The following is a 19,239-nucleotide window of genomic DNA, read 5'->3' on the forward strand; positions in this document are numbered from 1 at the left end:
TCAAATGACTGAATAAAAAAATGAATTTGCTTTCTCTCTCCTGTCTTCTCTATGTTGCGAGATAGAAATGTGGATGTAAAAGATGTCACCACATACTAATGTTAGCTTGTTAACTATTGTTTTTAATGGGCTGTAGGGGCCAGAATAGAAGCTGAAAAGTACATTATGTCTTTGAAAACGGCACTTAATGACAGGCTGATGTGACAGAAAGATAAGGAGCCCTTCTGAACATTGTTGTAATGGTGGAAAAACCCTTCACTCTCTTGCGCTACTAAGCTGGGACTCCGCTCTGCTTCTATCTATAGCATGGTGTTGTTTTTTCCATCACACCTCTCCTGGAAGATACAGCCACGCTGTTCTAATCAGCCCAAGTATTTTAATTCACAGCCGCTGTGATGGAAATGTTTACCCTCTGGCCGGTGTCTGTGGTGATAGCCAAGCCATTGGGCACAAGTCCCGCTGTTTTGTGCTTCTTCACCAGCCTCACAGAAACGACAGGAATAGCCACCTAAGTGAGATGGAAAAGGGCACAAAAATAACATCCATAAGGAGACACTCAGACCTGAGGAGGCAAACTTAAGAGGAAGATAATCAGACAAATATAGGTATGATAAAAACTTATTTGAGTAAATGGTGGCAGAGCAGACACTGAAATACACTCAGGAAAAGCCCCTGGAGAAAATCCGTAGTGGACATAAAACGTGTCCTGTTTCAGTCAGAATGTGAGGAATGCAGCCTGAATAAGTAGCTTATTGTCACTCCAATGTCAGGAGAGGTTTGGTTTCAGTGAAATGGAAGAAAAGGAACAATGCACAACATCAAAGAGAAAATCACATAACTGGTTAAGGTTAAAGGTTCACTGAGTCTACCTGTTCTTGGTACATAACTTTTGCAGACATATATATATATAGAGAGAGATTTTCTACGAGGGAGAATTAAGACTCTGACACTCAAAGTCGGCCCATTATCTTGACTGACTTTCCGTCAAATAATTTGTCAAGTTGTTCAATCAGCTAGTCAGACTGTGACTGGGAGTCACTGAGTTAAAGTTTGTCAGTCAGTTTGAGTTCATTAAGCTGTCTGTCAGTCATTTGTACCTTAATGTCCTTGCCGAAGAGGTTGGCATAGAAACACAGCCAGTTTCTGGAAATGTAGAGTCGGCCTTGTAGAAGGATATCTCTGAGAAGAGCACAGGAGTACACTGAGAACAGAAGAGACAAAAACACATTTTTTTCTCGTCCTTAATCAACAATTGCAAAAATTGATAAAGAAAAACATTCTTGTTTTTGTTATTAAAACAAGATCTCCGAACCCTCCGACTGCAAAACTGAAAAAACAAGTTTCACATCATTGGTTTCCTTTGAATAAGGTTGCACATAGCCTGAAAGTTTATGGTAAACGAGGTTGAACTGTGCAAACATGGGTTGATACTGCACAGGAGAAGTTGGTCATCCTGAAATCTGAGCTGTGCGGTGCCAAGACGGCCACTTCAAATTACTAAAAAGAAGAAAAGGAATAGACTATACAAAAAGAAACTATACAGTAGCATTACTCGCATTTGATATGTAGGGCTTTTGATATACAAGTAGAGATACTATTGTTGAATATGCAGTACCAGCAAATTACAGCTGTTCAAAACATCTGGGATTTTGTACAGATACTGAGAATCATAAATGTTTCTATAATCTGGGTGTAGAAGCCTATTAAACAGAATTTAGACCATCACGTGACACTGAAAGACACTGTAACATGACATCTCCTTCTTTCCTTAATGTTACTAAAAACTCCTGCATACTAGAAATCTTCTTCTTTTATGTGGCTTCCATTATATCCACAACTAATGACACATTATTGATTATTTTGCTGACTATAAGTTACTAATTTAGCCTTTATAATGTAAAAAAAAATGGTTAAAATGCACAAATTGTTTTAATTTCTAATGACATAAAAACAGAAAAGCAGTAAATCTCCACAACTGAAAAGCTGGAAAATGAAAACTTTTGAATTTTTGATTGATTTTGCTTGATAAATGACATGATGATTCACTAATTGATTAATCGACTAATCATTTCAGCTATAGATCACAGTTATAGCTAATATCTGATATCTAATAAAAGGCTAATATCAGTCCCATATTACTGTATAACAGCAGCTCACAAGAAGAGTTACTACAGTTAAAACAGGCTGAGAGGATTACAAAGGAAATACAAATGCATAACAGGCAAATTATAGTGAAACTGAAGAATGACATGTCCAAGAATGCTAAGAAATTGATTAATAAAAGAGATGTTGCAGTAGAAAACAGTCAAAAAAAGTTTCCCTATTTGTAAAAAAGGACAGTACCTTTCATGAGGATCTCATCCTTGGGCACGCACTGGAACAATTTGTGGTACTGCGAGTTGTACTTGCTGACAGTCTGTGCAGAGGGACAGGGCAGAGTCATGAGCAGCTCCTTGGTGGACCGGCCTGCCTGCACAGTACCAGCACCACCAGCACCACCGGCCACTCCACCACCTCCGGCTCCGCTCGCCGCAGACACCACCCTCTCCCTCAAAGGACGCGAGCTCTGCACCAGGCTCAGCACGTTGGCACCGTACACACAAACACACTCGCGCACATCCAAGGCCTGGAGCAAGCTGCTGCAAGACACACACTGTTCCCCTGTCGCCAGTCAGTACGCTGGGCCGAGATAGAGGGCTGCCTCCGTGCCACTACTTCTAATCTACATGCACAAACACACACCTGGCTCTAATGTGTATACCACAGCTACTACAGAGTCACAAACAAGCAAAAGCCTCAGTTTACAGCCACTGAGCTCTTTCTCAGAAACTACAAGGCTCTCTTTCTCTGTCTCAAATACACCTCCAGTGACTCTACACTTTGCAGCACCCAGCTGACACCCTCCCTTCTCCTTCTCCCTCCTTAACACACATACACACACACACTCTGCCCTTCATCATTCTGAGCTGTAAAAAAACAACAACACCCACTCTCGCACACACTCAAACACACACAGGTACTCCCTCTCACTACTCTTACACTTTCTCTGCCTTTGCCTTCCCCTCTTCCCCTCTATCTGTCAGTTTCCGCTCCTCTCTGTGGTGTCAGACTAAAAAATCCTCACTTTTCAGAGCAAATCATACATTCTTTCTCTCTCCGTGAACACACAAGAGGTCTCATTCATTCCCGGCTCTCCTCCCTCACAGCTCAAACTCACCTCCAGCTCTAAATATCTCTGCAACCAGACTTTCATTCCCCTTTCTTCTCCTATCCTATCCTGTATCTTGTCTATCTTCCACTCGTATCGGCTCAGTTTGCTTTGTCTGACGCTCCTGTTTTTGTCTTTCTATTAATAGCTCAAGCTGGAGCAGCTCCTGTCCTCAGGAATATGGCGCTTACAGTAGGTTACAGTAATGCATAGGGCTCAATCACCACTGGGGGGAAAGCCCAGTGTTAGTGTGTACTGTTAATAAATGTTTAATTTAATCCTTTGCTGACTGGATTTATAGGTGTGTGGCTTATAAAGGCTGAACAACACTGGGCGGGACTATATTAACAAATACTATACTAACAAGTATATTTCCAAAGTACAAAATTATGACAGTTTTTTTAAAATGTGGGACAATTTGCCAGTTTTAACCACATTACATTAACATTACCCTCAAAAAACAAAAAAGAAAGCTAGGGTGTATGTAAATAAGTTAGATTGTTCATTATATTCAGTTTTCTGTTTTTCATCATGCAAGATCTCTTCTATATGTATTTTAAGATAATAAAAATAGTAATTAATGCTGCTAAACATATAATTTATATAAACATATAAATTAACATATGATCATTTGTTAATCTCACATTATTGAGGTTGTGAGCAGGAAAATAGCAGGTGATAATTTTGCATAAATTTATATTGGCAGCATGTTAGTTTTTCAGGCTTGTTAGCATGTCGTCATAGATGATTCCCAAAATATAAATAAATAAAACATGCATCAGATTGCAATCAGACTCTGCATCCTTAGACATGACACAGATCTGTTTGAAAGATATTTAAATACTGAAGTTTTCAAAAGGGAGAGAGAGGGAAAGCTGGGCCAATTTTATCTTAGATGAAACATTATGGTAAAAAATGTGTAAAACTGGTTGGACTTGCTACAGTCACAGACACAGAAACAAATTAGGATCAAAAGAGACTCACTGAGCCACGGTAACATTTCTTCACATCTTCATAGGACAGGTCTTCAATCAGCTGAAACCTGTGATGAAAGGAAAAACAACACTTCTTTATACGTATGTTTACCTCTTAAACTCTTCTGCAAGTAAAAATAATGCATCTACAAGACTAAATGTAATACTGTGGACAAATATATATTCTTAAAAGCACATCTGAAGGCAAATTAATGCCTTCATCCGGCCCAGCACGCCAAATGGTGGTTAGCTTGTGTGCATGTATGCAAAACGAGTGCATCCTGAGTGTGTGTGTGTGTGTACATTGCACGAAAATCCCAGCTGGGTCAAAGCTTCCACACGACGAGTTAATCATCAGTGTGTGCATAACTGCAGGGAGACGAAGGCTGTCGCAAAGTAATATAATCAAAAGATAAATATTGAGTTGTTTAAACACAAATACTGACCGTGCCAGGAGATTATCCATGTTGTTCTTTTTATAGTCAGAATACATCAACACACACACACACACACACACACACACAGACACAAAGACACATCCATCACTGGCATCAAGTTCGCCTCAGGAGGAATCGTCAGAGCTGTGCAGCAGATGTCACAGCATGATACTCATATCTACTGCTTATGCAGACAGAACCACTCAGCAGATAAAATACAGTATAATCAGCCCCTTCAGGAAAATGTCATTGAAATGAACTGCTGTTCCAGTTAAGATGCTTTTAAGAAGATGACATGTATGCAACAATAAAAGGGCCTGATGGTTTTGAGGGATTATTTTCTGACACACGTCCCCCTTTTCTTCCTGTATCTTTCTGTGAGTGCAGCTGTTAGGTGATTGACAGCGACACAACGCAGTGCTGATATGAAAAACACTCCCGCTCAAGGAGATACTGATAAAAAAAAAAAAACAGAAGCTCTGGCAAAACTAAATTGCAGCTTCATGTTTACTGTGATGGATTATCTCACTCCGTGGAAGCCATTTTTCATACTGTGCAACCAGTGAAAGGCATCAAATGAAGACGGGGGGATGTCAGCCTTGATATCTTCAACCCTACAGAGTCTATCAGGAACAATGTGAAGGAGATAGGAAGACTGTAACATCTGCCAAACACACATTATTGTAACAGTATTCATACTTTAATTTAGTTTAGTAAAACATATCAGTACCCCTTCCACCACTGCGTATAGTACAAGATAACCTAGCTTTACTTCGCAATACAAGAACAAAGATGTTTCTTCATTTCGGTGTCTTCCACATAAATCATCAACTGATGAAGATGTTTCCTTTCTGCCAGCTTTAGCATGACCTTTTCTTTTTTCTCTCTCCTTTGAAAATGAGTTGGAAACATTAAAATATCAGCCAACTCATGGAGTAATTTAGCTTAAGAAAAACAGAAAAATGCCAGCAACATTTGTCATTTCAAATGGCAAAAACTGGCTAGAAATCAGATAGCTGCTTTTGTTTCCTTTTATCTGAAATCAATTAATTAAAATTAACTACTAAGAATTTAAGTTAACTGTTAAATGGAACTAACTAACTGCATGGAGGTCGCTAAGCAACAGTAACTAAGGGTTTAACATACGGTCGAACATCGTTGGAAAAGAAAAAGTCTAAAAGAGCCAATTTTGAAGATGGTTAAAAGATAAAATAATAATTATAATAAAAATAAAAATATAACATTACACAGTATGCCTATATCTGAGCATTTGGTTCAGTTCTGTGAACAAATGTAGGTAAAGTAAACAGACTGTCTAATAGAACAAAGGCCATGAAGAAAGCCTTTTAAGAATGTATGTTTGTTAAAAAGGATTAAAATATATAATACAGACAGATAATTGCATAAAAGTTCCCTAAACTAGAAATAATCTGCTGAAAAATTAATCCAAATCTCCTTTAACTCAAATGTCTTGCATTATTGAGTTCACTAGTTGGGTTAATTATACAATTTTTAATATAATAAGAAAATATGTCACTTAACGTTAGACATGGGTCATCAGCTGACTAGCCGTATGCACAGGTCTGTAAAAACTTGAATGCAAATGCAGAGTAAGTGAAACATAAAAAGAAATGTTCGTCCTCTCTAGTTATTTTAAAATATTACTAAATGCAAATGCATTTCTCAACATGGCTGCCCTATGATTCATCATAATGTAACAGCACCACATTTGTATTCTCCTTGAACAGTGTCCTCTCCTTGTTTACAGCAAGGTGCCAGTATGTTAAAATACCCCTCGCTGTTACCTCTATAGCATCAGGACTGTCAGTGTCCCTGCTCTGATCAGAGACTCTCCTCTGGGTAAGAAGATAGTGTGACCTTTGTCCTCCACACAACTCTCCCTGACCGCCGGGGCGTCTGTCATGATGACACCAAGATAATTATGTCAGGGGGAAATGCTGATTTCTACGTCTGAGCGCACAGCAAAACGACTAATGTAAGCTTAAATCTGAGAATGTAAAAACAGACACAAAGTATTTTACTAAACATGTTATCAAGAGTGGAAAATCACCATAGTCTTCATTAGAAATTATATTATTTTGGAGTGGAAACTCATCATCTATACAATACAATATAAACCAAATGAGGGAATATTACACAAATCTAAATAATAATTATTATTAACTTATTATCAAATAATATCCCTTTATTTGTTTTGTTTACTGTCTTTTCACATGCAACAGATCTATTGAAAGATGGCCTACAGTAATATCAGACAAAAGCGCAGCATTACGTACAAACGTGTGTGTTAAAGTTTAGCGGGTTTCCAAGTTAACCTCTAAATAAAAAGAGGAAGAACAGTGAGTAAAAAGCGGTAAGATGAGGGTGTCAGCAGCAGTTGTGAGACAGAATACGAGATATACTAAGAGAAGAACGATGCTAACAAATCATGCCTGAAAAAGATGAGCAGTGCGTGGAAAGGACGGAATAATTAGCTACTATGGTGTCGTCTCCATGACATTTTCAAGCTCAACACAGAGCTGGTTTACATAATAACAACAGCGGACATTATCGGCTTCGCAAGGGAGAAATTCTTCAACGGCTGATATATTGGACTGTAATATAGTGTACAGGCGTTGCTGTTATTGTTTCCACCGCACTACGTGTGCACAGCACTGCTCTAAACTGGAGGCTTCATTGTGCCTGGGTGTAATATGAGTCTATATGTCTTTAAGCATTAGGTCATTAATCTTTGTCTGTATTGTTACTCCATCAATTTCTTTCATTTAGAGAATCAGGGTGATCAGATCACATTATTATTATTAATACCAGGTCTAACCAGGACCAAAGTGGGATTCACAAGGCTGGACAAATCAGGGTTAAAGTGTCAGAGAGGAGGAGAGGGTATTGACAGATGCTATGGTCGCCTGCTGTGTATGTGTGTGTGTGTGTGTGTGTGTGTGTGTGTGTGCTTGTGTAAGAGCAGGATGAGGCTGTTGTTTACAGCGGAGCAGTACAGCTGTGGCAGCGCACCCAGCTCTCCTGTTGGATTTGCTGGACGCCTTATGGCCTCATTTAAAGTGATACATCCCTCCCTTTACATCACATATTATCTTCAAAAACAGCAGTAAGTAAAACCCCAAAATCCAAACCTGCACCCGTCCAAAATCTCCAAAACTTGCAAAATAGTCTCTTTTCTGCTGTAACAGTTGAATTTCTCCATTGTTACTTATTTTGTTTTCCCACTAGAACATCATACTGTGGGTTATGTACTTACTCCTGTGCATTAAATAAGTAAAATAGGGTCTAAAATATGTAAGAAATATGTACTTTTAAAGGTCAGAATTCCAAAAAAAAAGTTACATTTAATAATTGATCCACAACCAAACTAAATTACAGCAGAAATCAGGTCATCGATACCCTCTGTTTAACCTTTCCAACATTTAATTATTCAATGTAAAAAAAATTGTCTTAGTCCTAGATGTGCAAATTCATCACTTTCCTCATTAAACTCACCCACCTAGAAAAGACAACCCATTATCTTGTGACCATGTTATGAACAATAGTGCATGTGTGCAGCTCTACCTGCTGGTTGCTGCCTATAAATAGGACCCACAGTGGCTCTCGCACTCCCAGGTGGAGAGAAGAGAGTGATTATTAAAAACACAGGCAGCTCTGTGGGGACCAACCGGGCCTCTCTAGTCCTCGCTCTCACTCTCCATCTGTCTCTCTCTTTTACACGAGATCCAGGTCTTAATCAATACTACTGGTACATCAAGGTGAGTGTAAGAAGAAAACCCGCTACAGGCAATTCCCATCACGATGTTAAGAGAGCTATGAAGGCGGTGCGTCAAGGTAAAGCTTTTTTTTTTTTTTACAAAAGGGTATAAAACAAGGTCATGCTGGGATGTCGCGTGGGGGGCGGGGGAAATGATGGACAGTTGTGGAAAATACATTAGCTCTAGCTTTCAATAAAAATGTGTCTTTAGGTTTATTTTGGACATGATTCAGAGGGTTTGAACTGAACCACTGAATTTTCCAGCTGAAGTAAAAACAGAAAAAAAAATCACCGAAGCAGTAAAGGTAAGCTTGTAGGGTTTCACATAGCAGCAACATAAGTTGGTTTTCCAGGTGCCAGGAGGCTCAGTGGACTGTGGATCGAATTGTGTACACGGTAGTGAACCTGCACCTGAGGTATAATAACTCAAAAACCCTCACAGAGCAAGAACAGCTATCTATGATCTTTACATTTCAGAAGCTGTGGTTTGGAAATTAAACTAAAACCTGTGTATCAGCTTAAACCCCTGTGAGCAAAGCAAGATGTTGCCTGCTGTGAATGTCTGTGTGTGTGTGTGAATGTGTGTGTGCGCATGCGTCCTCGTCACTGTATCTCAGTGCCCTTGGCTGTGAGGCTGAAAAGTGAAACTAATTACAACCTCAAAGAATCCTAAATTGAATCCTAAATTAGAAAGCGAACACCTCCCATCGGTGGCCCGTGTAGAAGTGGACTTCCAGTCAATAATTTAGCTGGAGGAGAATAAATTGGGAGCGAGAGTTGATAGAGTCACTATGAGACTTCAAAGTTTCCATGAGGAATGAGTTTAAAATCAAAATATCAAAGTCCTTCTTTTATCACCCACATGGTCAGTTGATATTTTGTTTGTACTGCCAACAGACACACTGCAGTGAGTGAGCACCTGTAGCTTCATATCAGCTTTGTTTAAGACCACAAAAGGTCACCAGAGCTGTATTTTGTTCTTGCATATGAGGAAATCATTACGCTTTTAAAGCATTATCTGAGAGCTTTAGGGTCAAATATTAGGACACTGTGTTCGTGAAAGTTCAGTAGCAACTTCCATATGTGTGATCATTTACTTACTGGTGATACCTTAAACCATGAGTGCAAACAAATGATGAAACATTGTAGTGCTTTGGACCAACAATGTAATTGCTTCTATACGTATACTATAACCCAAGTGAGGCTGCAGGACATTTGCATTATGTTGCATGACCTGTGTAAAGGGAGCAAGGGTGTTCATTTCTACTGTTTAGAAGATAGAACAAGAAAAGGCCAAATTTTTAAGGAAACTGTGTTTTTAAATGAATTATTTCACATAAAATAACTGGGAAAAACTTAAATGTACAACAATTTTTTATCCTTTTCAACTTTAGAAAGACGACAAATATCCTGCAAACACTAAACTGGAATAATGAATAGCAGTGCTCTAAAATCAGTGCTGTAGTACTCGATGTATTTGCACTCTGACTCGTCTCAGACTTGCCCTTTGGTCTCACCAAAATATTAGAGTCCAGCAATGTATGTTTTTTTTTTTTCCTCCTTCAGAAAAACCCAAACTTTGATGAAGTACGCTTGTTCAGAAAACCGTTATTGGTTTAATTCAGAATCTATCTAACTGGCATTGACATTGGCCGCCTGGTAACCGTGGTTACCTAACCGTGGTTACTAGGCAGCGTTCTTCTTGACTCTCTCTCTCATTTGGACTCAAACCTGTTCCAACTCGGTCTTGACTCAACTAGTCCTGGTCTTAGACTCAACAAAGGTGGTCTTGATTACAGCACTGCTATGAATACTCTGTTAGACGGATTAATTAATAGAAAAAAATGAAGTATAGTGTTTGTGAGATGCAAACTATAAACCCACAATGTGAAAGGGGTCGCTTGTAGTGACATACCCACAGGGAATAATCAGCTTAAATTTTATTTTGTACCCTTATATCCTCTTTTAGCTCATAGTTTTGGTTTTATAGCACATTTTAATTTACGCTCCAGAGCTCGCCCCTCTCATTAACATCTATAGCCCGCCACTTCTAGTCCAGTCACTCTGATAAACCAGTTGTATACTACCTATCTGGCACAAAATGGCAGACAGACACAGTTGGCAACGGGCTGGTAAACAGTCTAGCAGCTCAGGAGCTAGATGCTAAATATAAGTTGTTGGTGACCAAAATAGAGCTGCAAAGAGAGTGATAGACAATCACTTGGCCAGAGACATAATTCACAATTAGTGTCGCTTCGTGTGTCCCAGATGTGTAAATAGTCATCAATCATTACGACTTTATAAGCCAGTGAAATGTGGAGGTTGTGACAGTTTATTTTGATGTTGATAGTGACCATAAATCAATGGAGGCAGCTTTAAATACTTATGTAAACAAATATTTACCTGCACAAACAGAGGAGTGTCGAGGTGAAGCACTGGGAGGGGATAAAAGATGCACACATTGCTTACTGAATGCTGCACTTTTGAGACTGACATGTGCATAAAGTCCCTCCCATTCACTGAGTCTAATAACACACACCATGCTTCAGTGCTAAATCCCATCCCAGAACAGATTCCCCAGGATTACACTGCTCCTGCCTGGAATCCTTCTTATATAACACACACACACACTGTCTGCAGACACACATATAGTATGCATATGAATACTTTAACAAAACATTATTATCATTTTAAAGTTTAACTACAGCCAATAAAACGTTCCAAGCACATATCTTCTCTCCAGGCCTTTGGGTCGTCCTTTGTAAAACTTTGTTAGCGGCCTCTTTGAGTGCATGTTTGACCATTGTTTGACATCAAATACAGCTGAAATAAAAGCATTAAAAAAAAATAAGTGCTGAGAAAATAAATCTCCTAGGGCTGTAACCCATGACCACGCACAGGATACAGATGGTGTGTGGGGGGGAAAGGAGCATGGAAAGACAGCAAGTGCTGCAGAAAACAGTGTGTGTTTGTGTGTGAGATTTGCCTGAAGTGGCCGTGTGTGTCATCGTCCTTGGAGGGTTCCAGGTCCTGTGTTGAGAGCAGGCCTGTTTCTTCGCTCTGCTCCTGCTGCTCAGTCATGCTCCTGGCCCTAAACACACAAACACACAGCTCTATGTTAACAGCAGGCACCTCACCGCTGGACGTTCATGCACATGCAAACGATGTTTGTTTTTGTGTTCAGGTTTGGCCTCAAAGAGGCCTCTAAAGGTTTATAGGGGCAAACAAGTGGACTCTGTCTTCAAAATCAACACAGTGGTGATGCAACATTCAAAGTCTGATTCTGCTGGTGTACACTACATTAAAAATCTCTATTCAGCAAAAACAAAAAAGCTGTGTTCGTTGTGCTTGTGTAATGCGGTCGGTGTCTGCTCTCACCCAGATGTCTACAAAGAAATAAAGCCCCTCAGAGGTTGTGCAGATGGCTGACCTGGTGTGCTGCTGTGAGCTGACTCAAACATCTTCTAAAATATACTTTACACTTTGAAACTTTTCAGCACCACATGTCTCTTGAAAATTCAAGATATGACCATATAACTTGTGTAATGTAGGATATTTTCAAACAAAGACTTACATTTCTTACTGCACGTACAAGTACAGCGAAGCATGATACACACGCTAATATAAAAACACTTGATTCAGGCTGAAACTCTCAGGAAACATTTACTGTGATGGATTATTGTGGCTCAGGTCATTTTAAGGGCTAGTTGGAGTTGTTTTGCATACAGTTTGAAATGGATGGCAGCAAATGGCTTCCTGTGGGAGGGAAAACAAACCTCGCAACCTCCATCTACAATGAGACCACAAAAGCAACCTTTCTGTCTGTCGTACCTCCACCGTACAATCAGATCAGCTCAAATGGCCCTTAACCAAACACCACCACCCATCATGGTTCAATTGTGTTCTGTTGGATGGATTTTAAACTGAATGTTTAAACATTATTGATAATATAAAAGTGGATATTGTAACAATATATCTTTCATACATTTGAACTGCCAATGTTTAAGTTTAAGCTGTGAATTACTTTTATCTATTTTAACTGTCATCCTTTACTTTAATACATTAAACTAACTTTAGCTAACTATTTCAACAGTATATCCATTACTGTTACTACCTAACATTTTTTATCTGTTCATTATATGGATGCACCGATTGGGAGATTCTGGGCGGATACAAATATATTGTTTAAAATAACAATTTGGCCGCTACCAGTGGTTTTTTTGGTTGTTATTTACTCTCCCTTTTGTACGAGGGATCTGGGGTCTATTTCTCTTCTCACCCAAGATGTGTACGCAGAGCTGAATAGCTGCTCACTGTTTGGTATTTGCTTAAAAACAGAGTATCTGAGTTGCGTCCGACATCTGCCTAATGCCAGTCTTATGTGGCAATAGGCCGATGTCAGTAAACAAGGTGAATATCGGCTGATAACGATGTTTAGCCCACTGGTGCATCCTTTGTTCATTACTGTAACTATGGCAACTGTTTATCCATTACTTTTAACTATATATTAGCAAACTATATAATGATACACTATATAACCATTATGGCCTACTTATAGCTAACTGTTTATTACTTTTAACTTCCTATATCCAATACTTCAACCATTTATCCATTACTGATAAGCTGTTTATCCACTATTTTAGCGTTATTTTCCATTAGTTAATTGTTTTAATACGTTCTTAATTAATGTGTCACAGGTTGGTGTATGTACTGTGCAGTGAGCCTAGACAGCCGGTAGCTTACTTGTTATTGTGAACAACCCATTCTGCTGTTTATTTTCTTCCTTAAAACAAATATCTGGATCTATTTTTTTAATCAAATCCGAATTTACTTTTTAAAATGATCTGAGTCTTCAGATCCACAGTCTTCCAGGTGCTCCATGGCAACTGCAGAGGTATCCCCTGGGGTACACGCACCCCCTGGCTGGGAATCACTGATCTAGAAGATAACTAAGAAGAAAGAAAAGCTGGTGTTATCCTCTAAATGCTTCGCAGTGTTGTCAAAAAAACAACACAAGCACTGAAAAGCTTCTTTTATGTTTCTCCCTCTCATCTGCACATCAAATCTCTCTTTTTCTTTCTCACAAACACACACAAACACCCACCTGCCCTGTGCCATATTTTCCTCTGGGAGAGGGGAAGTCGTTACCACCTGCCCAGGTATAATTACAGGTGCTGATGGAAATAGGCTCCCTCATGCAGCTTTCCAACGTATTATCTCTAATTGGCCAGAAGCTACACGTCAGCCGCTGACCTGTTCCAACAACAGAGGCTTCCTGGTTCTAGAGGTTTTAGATCTCACTGGTTATCTGTGATCAGAGGATTGAATGGGAGGCGTAATAGATAAGGAAAGGTTTGTGGTTTCACCTAAAGCCTGAGGTTAAAGGTTTTAAGAGAGGTAGCTGAACCCAGGTGTGTGCCCGACGGCGCAATGGAGCCTTGTGGTGCTCCTGCAGTTCACTTAAAAACAATGTTCAAAGGGTGCCTGTAGTTGTGCTCAGCGAAATTAAAACTTACAATGCATCCTTACATATTTCAACTAAACAAATACCTAACAATTGTCAACTACTGGAAATTAAAACATCCTTAACAATAGGAAAAAAGCCTCAAAGCATTTTTACTGAAGCCCTTGTTGGGAAGTTTTTCATGAACCAGTTGCATTGCATGTTTTAGACCATGCAAACCACAAAAACTGCAAGTCATATATTTATTTACATAACTGTTCAAAAACACACAATGAATTTTGAGATTAATCTCCCACATTTCAAACAGCTATTGGTTCACTTTCATTTGAGCTTGCAGAGATTTAAACGGTTGCATGAGACAGTGGACAGTTTCTCACCATATCTTTCATTTACGTGGAGTAAACAAACTGTTTATGTCCCTTTAACTGACAGCTGGGAATTTTTTGACACCACAGTGTGACCTTGTCCGACGGGCTCGGGGAATAGACTTTGGATGGCTCTCTGGTTACCCCATTCACAAAATGTTTGCTTGCAGTCTAAAAAAACCTTATGAAACACATCCTGGCTCTAATCACAGAGTCACAGAGTCACTGACACTAACAACCCTGCGATAAACATTCTCATTATATGACGTGAAAGGAAAAAATGTTTTTTGCCATAAAGAAGTTAAAATCTTTGATCCTATTTAGTCTGTGCAGGTTTACAGGAATTTTAACTAAACAAGTGATAAACAATAAACAATAAATGTTGCCTCAGTTAAGTTTTATTGTTCCTGCTGGTCAGCGGACCGTGACGGGGACAGAATATACCAGACTAGACATTTCTGTGTAATCTAAAAAAGTGAGTTTAATCCTGCGGCAGATGAGCAGAAGAGACGGGCTGCCATAGCGACGGTAAAAGAATCCCTGGGAACAAATTTGTCCACCGACAGACTCAGATTGTTATTCAGTCAGACATTATAGACACTATCACTCGCCACCAGACTCCATAGACAAAAACGGTAATATTACTTCACATATTATCATAACATTGTAGCTTCATTCAAACTCAACAGAAACTAAATAAAACTTTGAAAGTCTTTCTATGTGTTTTAACAATCACCAGCTCTGGTTTGGTCAGAATAAATCCTTAATTCACCAACGGAGAGATGAGAGAAACCACGGCTTCCTAACACGGCCGGACTCACATACACTAACTGTACTGTACATGCACAGCCAGACCGGTTATATAAACAAAGCACAGACAGGCTGGGATAGCAACACAGACAGAGGGAGTGGGACATCATTACTCTAATTACTGGTATATTAATGTTTTATATCTCATATATGCAACCTTTAAACCTCCCAGTCCACTCATTGTGTACCTTGTTGCTAATATAGTCAACAAGGTCTGCTGAGTTCCTCTTAGAGGCAGCATATTCCCGTATTCCTACACAGTGACTGAAATAACCACAAACTGCAGCACATTATAATTATAAGAGGGGTTTTTGAAGGCACTTGGTGTTCTGGTGTTCTGGGGCAGTTACCTGCTCTGCCTGATGTTTGTGTAGGGTCTATATAAAGGACTACCCAGTAGAATAACACCAGAGTCTTGAACTGGATGCAACAGGGAGTTAGTGAAGCAGGAGAAGTGGAGTGGAAACACTTTGGGTGGGTAGCTGCAGTGCTATAATGGTCAAAGCTTTACTCTTGTTTCAGCAGTAACTCATCTTACGGTCTAAACACGCCGACTCTTACAGCAACACTGCATTTTTCCCATAACAATACATATGACTCAGCGTGGTAGCACTGTGATACTTCTCCAAAACCAACAAGTAAAACAATGACTTTACATTAGAGCGCAGAGGACAGTAAACGTCTTCATTGCACTTCCAGGCCTCCCCTGCTGCTCTGGTCAAACTTTCTACATGCTTCTCCTCCTCCGTGTCCTTCTTTCGTCTCAGGAGACACACTCTGTCACAAGACGTCCTCCAATCCAATAAACTGTAATCTTGTTAAGGTTGCTAGCCATTGGGATTGTTGCTGAGGAGTCACTGTACTTTCTCTCCCTCCTGTCGCCCCGTAGCTCAGTGTTGTTGTTCGATGCATATGACTTTTAAATCTCTCTTTTACTGTCTATTTTTAAGCTGTTGGATATAGTGCGCTGCCACCCTCCCACTTCCTGTACGCATTAAGTACAAGCACTTAAAACACGCTCTCTGATCACAGGAGCTCTTTTGACAGTTAACAGGGTATCCACTCATATTACCACACCTGAGCTTTCAGTAACTCAGACAAGGCCACTGGCTTTTTCCAAAAATGTGCCAAGTGCTGCAGTAAATGAGCTAAAAGAAACTCTAATTAATGCAGAACTTTTCTGTATTGGATTGTCAAGTGAACACCTTTAGAAGACAGCAGGCACACAGCTTTGTTTAGAGTGGGTTTGTAGTTGTTTCGATCTGGTTAAAACTCTGAAAAACAAGTGTACTAAAATCCAAAATAAAGGAAAAGATAAGGCCTAAGACAGTTCATTTTCAGAGCTTTGCCGATTGTCCCTGGATCTTTTTCCTTGTTGTTGTACTTTATTTGGTCCTCCTGGATTTCACAAACACAGACAGTCAATGAAACCGATACAGAAGCACAGCCTTTGGACTCTGCACTGCTTGAGACCTCCTGAAATAACCTCTCCATTGTGCAAGCACCTCAAAACAGCCTTTGATGACCCAAGTGTGTCTTTAAGCCGTTACAAGGCTCCAAATGTTCTTCTTACTGAAGACTATTTGCAGCACAATAATTACTGTTTAGTGTGAAACCCAAAAGGGGATTTCATGCAGTTCAAGGGAGGAAAAGGAAAATAAATACAAAATAAACACTAAAGTGATTGTGTTGTCTCATTAAGACACCAAACAAAGTTTATCCATTTTTTTTCTATTGGGAAGGTTTAAGTAATGTCAGGCTTCATAAGAAAAGTTTGGGTAAAAGTCATCACTTTTCCACTTTAAAGAGCTACTTTGAATATGACTACAACACTTATTTAATGAACCCTGTCTTTTACTATCAAAGACATAAACAAGTGTCAAGTTTCTCAAACAGACGCCAGGTTCACATTCTTCAAAATAAAAGCGGTAAATTATTCACTTTTTGTAACGCATATAGAGTCCTCAATGCAACAGGACATAATGCACACAAGTTTCAAGTTTAATATCTTAATACAAAAATTGCTAACTGGAGAAATCCGGACTCCATTCTGATAAATGTGCTACCAACACACATCTACTGCACTTTCTGTGTCAAATTTCAATATAAACTCAAATCATACTCATATTTGATTTTAACATACTACTAGACATCACTACCCCACTGATAACATTTGTCCATGCATAAGCTTCTTTTGTGTCCACTGATGCCCAGATTTTACTTTGAAATCCTCCCCGGAACCGCCCGCTCTTCCTCTCTCTACCTTGACGTCAGTAGCGGCTCCTACCTGTAGCTCTACAAGCAGCCGCGACTTTCTCCTCCGTGTTGTCGCCGTGTATCCCCGCGAAACTGCTCCGGTGTGTGCGGCATTTCTCAATCAGATCATTTCATGTTATTAAAAAATAAAAAAGAAGCTGGCATAAAAATCTCCAAGTTGGGGACTTTAGGTGATGAAAAGTGCAGCGCAGAGTCGTGTTGACGGAGCGGGAACCTCCTCAGCAGTGCGTCCTGTGCGCGGTGGGTTGAGCTTACCTCCAGCGCCGGCAGTGTGGGCTGTGTGCGCACTGCCAGGGGATTAAACTGCGGCTCTTTTCTTCCCACAGACTCCCAGAATAACTTAACGACTGGCTCATTAATCATTACATCAGCAGGACTGACTGGTGCTGACTGCGAGGGTGTCTGTAGTGTTTAATACCCGCAGTGGGGAACTCGTTAGGGGTTTTTATACATTATGTTATATTATTTAATAAGGGTTTTTATTGGTAAGAATCTGGCGATACATACAGGTGTTAGGGTTCAATATATTGCGATATATTGCGATTCTGTATGTGGCAATATATTGCATTTTTTCTTATTTTAAATCAAACTTTTTGGGAAAGATCTGATTAATAAAACATTTTCATTTATCACAGACCCAGTTTACATAATAACACTGCTGTTTACAAAAATCAATACAGTGTTATTGATAATCAATATATCATAAGACAAAATATTGCGATCCAATATTTTAAAATACTTTCTTACACTCCTATTATTTAACTGTTATCGTTATATACATTTAAAATCAGTGATTTTGTTAATAATTTGTCTTTAGGTTTATAATAATAAACGTATTATTGTCTCAGTGTTTGTTATGATGTTAATATTTTATTAATATTATTAATTATAAAGGTATCGGCTCAATTAATCTCAATATTATCGTCACAATTTTAACTGTTTTTCTCCTTTAAGGCTTAAAAACGTGATGCAAACATTAATGAATCATATCGCAGTCACTGTATCGAGCTATTAGTATTGTATCTACTATGGTGGAATGTAACTAAGTACATTTACTTAAGCATCTCAGGTATAGCATTTTATGCTACTTTATACTTCTTCTCAGATACATTTCAGAAGCCACTGTTGTTCTCCAGTGTTCATTTATTTGATAATCAATATAAAATATAGTCAACTTAAACATTATGGTATATTATTATGGATTTAGATACTATCAGTATATAAAGTAAATTAAATTAGCCCCGCCTTTATCACCTACAACATCAGTGGCTCTTACACATTAATGCATCATTAATTATTAACCAGATATACTGTTTGGTATATATATATATATATATATATATTATTCTGACAGGGGTCATTCTGCATAATGAGTACATTTACTTTTGGTACTTAAACTATATTTGTTTATGCTAGTAGATGCTGTATTTTAAATAGAGGACTTGTAACAGTGTATTTTTACACTGTGGTACACTGTAATAATTTTACTTACAGGCTAAAAAATGTCAATGTAGAAAAGTAGTATGTTAATATTCATGAATAGTATTGAAAGTATTAGTCTATACATCAATATATTGATTGATGAAATGATTGAATAACAATCTTCTCCTGTGTAATAACATTATACATTTTATTCTTTTGGGGTTTTGGTGATTATAATAAAACTATAATATGTTATATATATATTAAGTAAATGAAGGTTGAAGAAAGAAGCATCGTGTCCAACTAAAGACAAAAACAAGCTGGTGTGTGTGTAATGATGGAAGAAGTATTGAGATGTTTTACTCAAGTAAAAGTAATAATACTAAACTATAAAAACTCAATTTATGTGGTCGAGGTGGGCTAATTTTTAACTACTTAATATCTAAGTTAACTTTATGTTCTTTTAACTTTTAGATGTAAAAGTAACTGCAGCTGTCAGATAAA

General features: G+C 38.7%; 1 protein-coding gene across 2 annotated transcripts in view; it reads right to left on the reverse strand.

The window, feature by feature from the left end:
• Positions 1-19,239, reverse strand: part of gramd2aa (GRAM domain containing 2Aa) — a 28,942-nt gene that overhangs the window by 8,500 nt on the left and 1,203 nt on the right. Inside the window, exons 1-6 of one of the 2 annotated variants that reach the window (XM_035652484.1) lie at positions 17,324-17,568; positions 11,384-11,488; positions 4,193-4,250; positions 2,344-2,416; positions 1,098-1,201; positions 410-508 (exon numbers count right to left, since the gene is read on the reverse strand). In XM_035652484.1, the coding sequence (XP_035508377.1) occupies positions 410-508; positions 1,098-1,201; positions 2,344-2,416; positions 4,193-4,250; positions 11,384-11,478 (429 nt within the window). In that variant the 5' untranslated portion in view covers positions 11,479-11,488; positions 17,324-17,568. Of the gene's footprint in view, positions 1-409; positions 509-1,097; positions 1,202-2,343; positions 2,417-4,192; positions 4,251-11,383; positions 11,489-17,323; positions 17,569-19,239 lie in introns of those variants that run through there. The other variant, XM_035652483.1, reaches the window with a different exon arrangement.

Source organism: Morone saxatilis, unplaced genomic scaffold (genome assembly GCF_004916995.1).
Source record: "Morone saxatilis isolate NCDOM2014 unplaced genomic scaffold, NCSU_SB_2.0 Contig11, whole genome shotgun sequence".
Taxonomy (NCBI): domain Eukaryota; kingdom Metazoa; phylum Chordata; class Actinopteri; family Moronidae; genus Morone; species Morone saxatilis.